At 49.8% G+C, this 3,555-nt stretch overlaps 1 protein-coding gene across 3 annotated transcripts in view; it reads right to left on the bottom strand.

The window, feature by feature from the left end:
* The window catches only part of NR2F1 (nuclear receptor subfamily 2 group F member 1), a 10,875-nt gene extending 7,358 nt beyond the window's left edge, over window positions 1–3,517 (bottom strand). For 2 of the 3 annotated variants that reach the window (XM_027656857.1, XM_027656858.1), the window contains exon 1: window positions 2,667–3,517. In XM_027656857.1, coding sequence (XP_027512658.1) covers window positions 2,667–3,117 — 451 coding nt within the window. In that variant the 5' untranslated portion in view covers window positions 3,118–3,517. Of the gene's footprint in view, window positions 1–447; window positions 2,113–2,666 lie in introns of those variants that run through there. The other variant, XM_027656862.1, reaches the window with a different exon arrangement.
* Between the last annotated feature and the right edge of the window lie 38 nt (window positions 3,518–3,555).

The raw sequence follows: 3,555 nt of genomic DNA, 5'->3' as shown, positions 1-3,555 counted from the left end.
CCCCCCCCCCTTTCACAACAAAAGGCAGCCCCCACGTAAAAAAAATAAAATAAAATCCTCCGGGTGGTGAGAAAGTGGAGTCAAAAATCACAGCCAAGTGTAAAAATTATAGCCAAGCTCTGTTGTGGATCCCAGCCGATTGCCCTGGTAGCACTGATATTTGCAAGTGAACTGATGTGTCGCTTTTTAAAATAAAATATAAAATAAAATAATTCATAAAACCAAATGTGTCCGTATTCTTCAAAAATACTGCGTCGTTACCCTTCAAGCTGGAACAGGTCGCAGCCCTCCAGCTTCCCACCGCTAACTTTTTTACAAAAAAAATGCTTTCCCCAGAGGGCCCCCCCCCCCCCCCCCGCCCAGTAAAGTTCTCCCTGCTAAAAGGAAGAGAAAGGTTAAATATTATCACGGGAAATGGGGAAATAAAACAAAAAGGTCCAAACTTACAATAGCCAAACATTCGTGGAAAAAAAAGGGGACGGTGTAATTAATATCTTTGGTGAGCTGTTGCCACTGCAAAAGCCTGCAGTCAGCGTTGCACAGTGAATGCACAAGCTTGCAACTGCAAAAACACTGGATTCATTAACCATCTCCACACAGAGCGTGAGCATGCCTCGAGTCCCGAAAGCTGACCGAAGTTGTGGTGGGTTTTTTTTTTTTTTTTTTTTTTTTTAGTGTGTGCGTGTGTTTTACTTCATCAGTGCCAGCGGTTGCAGTCGCATGCCATGTAAACAAAGGTAACTTCAGGGGAAGCTACGGCTACTCAGGCTTATTCCCTGCACACACAGACACGCACACGCACACCCGCACACGCTCGCTGGCACACACCCGCACACGCAGATCACTCATCTTTCCGGCGTGCCACATTTTTCTCAACTTTCTCTTTTCTTCCCCAACGAACCCTCTTCGCCTCCCGGGCTGGACCCCTCTGCTGCTGCCCTCCAGCCCTCCTCTCCCTCTTCAATCTGCTTGTAAACTTGGCAGTTATTTTTCGTTTAACTGCGAGCAGAAGTCTCACTTTTTTTTTCCTCTTTCCCTTTTTTTTCTTTTTTCTTCTCCCCACTCCTCTAGACACCTAACAACAGCTTCTGAAGCTACCGATGGAGCCGTCATATTTATGAGCTCTTTCAGATCTGTTGCAGGTTCATTCCTTTTCTTGTGGCATATAAAATATAATTTAAAAACCAATTAAGGCAGTAGCAATCCCCGCTCTGCAAAACTGACTATTTCTCTGATGTAACTCTAGGACATCTTTAACGACAGTCACAAGGTAAACTTTAACTATAAACCGAGAAAATACGTTTCGAGAGGAAAGGAGGGCAGGAAATCTCCCTACACGAGAATGAGTCTGAACTCAAGGAAAAGCACAGCAACTCTTGAAAAGGAGGAGGAAAAAAAGAGATAGCAGAGCAGTTGGAAATGGTGGGGAGTCCGCTGCCAGATGCAGGCTGCGGATACTTCTAAAATGAGAAGAACCGGTAAATAGGTTACAAATCGAGGTTTGTATGTAGGCTTTAAGGAGAGGGTGGAGTTTGATGAAGAAATAAAATGAGCAGTGAGCTTAAAAAAAAAAAAAAAGAAAGATAGAAAGAAACGACAGAAGTACAGAAACACGGTTCAGTCACAAACTTTGCTTTGAACGCATGGAATGAAAACAAGGCCAGATCTCTCACAGAAGCACACTCCGGGGCACCGGAAAACACAGGGAAGAGGAGATACAGTAGCACATTTCCTCTTTTTTTTTTTTTTTTTTTTTCCCCCCTTCCATCTTCTTCACTCCTTTTCCTCTCTCCCTACTTACACGTCTTTCATCTTTCTTTCGGGAAAAATGAGCCTGAGAAATGGATCTACTGAGAAGTGTTGCGGGTTTAAAAAGAAATGATGGGGTGGAAAAGGGGTGGGGAGGGTTGGGGGAAGGAAGCTGAATGGAATCACATCTCGTACGGGAGAAAGATGTATTTCCCCCCACCCTCCGGTTTCATGCCAACAATAGACAAAACCACATCCAAAACACACGCACACGCACACATGCATACACGCGCGCACAGGGAGAAGCGGGGATAGCGGCTAAATGACAAATGTTTAGCAAGCAATCGTAATAATAGTAATAATAATAATAATAATAATAATAATAATAATAATAATAATAATAATAATAATTTCTCTGCACAATGAGCGGGGAAAGGGCGAGTGCGGCAGTGCCGGGGAAGGGGGTGGGGAGTAGCGGGAGGGAGGGCAGGAGGCACAAACCGAAAAGCAAAAGAAAACACCACCAACCACCATCGACAATAACAACAGAACCTGGTGCAAAGCTGCCAGATGGAGTGCAGGCAGAGGGAGAGATTGACGTGTGCATGGAAATATAGAGAGAGACCTAGATCGCCACGAAGAGCTGTAAATATATATACACACACACATACATATATATGTGTATATTTATATGTATATATGTATATATATATATATTCATGTGTGTGCGTTTGCACTCCGCGCGTGTGAGCGCGTATATATATATATATATTTATATATATATGTATGTGCATATAGGTGAGTGTGTGTGCACGTACGGACAGGCAGACACAGACAGACGGAGAGCCCTCACACACGCACGCCTGCACAGCCGCGGGGAGAGGGGAGCGATAGCATAGTAGGGAAGAAATATTCACCTTCCCGCCTCATGCCCACTTTGAGGCACTTCTTGAGGCGGCAGTACTGGCACTGGTTGCGGTGGTGCTGGTCGATGGGACAGTTCCTGTTGGCACGGCATGTGTAAGTTAAGTTCCTGCGGACGCTCCTCTTGAAGAAACTTTTGCAGCCCTCGCAGGTGAACTGGCCGTAGTGCTTGCCGCTGGACTTGTCCCCGCACACCACACACTCGATGTGCTGCTGGCTCTGCCCCGAGCCCTGCTGGCCCGCTCCCTTGTCCCCGGCCGTGCCCGGCGTGGATGGGGGTCCCGGCTGGCTGGGGGTCTGCGGGGTGTGTGGGGCTGCCGAGCCCCCCTGCTGCTGAGGCTGCTGCTCCCGGGCCGGCTGCGCCGCGGCGGGGTTGGGGCCACTCGGAGTGCCCCCGGCAACGTCTTCCTGCGGATCTCGCCAGCTGCTAACTACCATTGCCATATCTCGGGCCCAAAAAAGTGCTGGGGAGCGGCGCGTCTCGCTGCGGGCTGCCGGGGAGAGAGGCGGGGGGCGGGGGGGAGGCGGCCGGCCGGGCGCCGGGGGCGAGCAGAGAGCGAGGGGACCCTGCCTGCCGCCTGCCTCCGCCTCGGCTGCCGCCGCCGCCGCCGCTGCCCTGCTGCCGCCGCCGCTGCTGCCGGCTGGAGCCGCTCCTGCCGTTTTCTTTATTTTATTTATTTTTCGCCGCCGCGAGCCCCCCTCCTCTCGCTCGCGGTCTAGCTATTTTTTTTTTCTAGGGAGGGGGAGGGGGCGACGGAGGATTTTCTCCCTCTCTCTTTTCCCCCCCCTTCCCTTTCCTTTTCCACCCTTCCCTTTCCTTCCCTTTCCTTCCCTGCCCTTTCCTGTGCTCCCCCCCACTCTTTTAAAATACCCCCGCCTGGC

The sequence above is a fragment of the Corapipo altera genome, unplaced genomic scaffold (genome assembly GCF_003945725.1).
Source record: "Corapipo altera isolate COAL_440 unplaced genomic scaffold, ASM394572v1 61281, whole genome shotgun sequence".
Classification (NCBI taxonomy): domain Eukaryota; kingdom Metazoa; phylum Chordata; class Aves; order Passeriformes; family Pipridae; genus Corapipo; species Corapipo altera.
The sequence above is the reverse complement of the archived record's forward strand: the minus strand, read 5'-3'. Positions and strand labels throughout refer to the sequence as shown.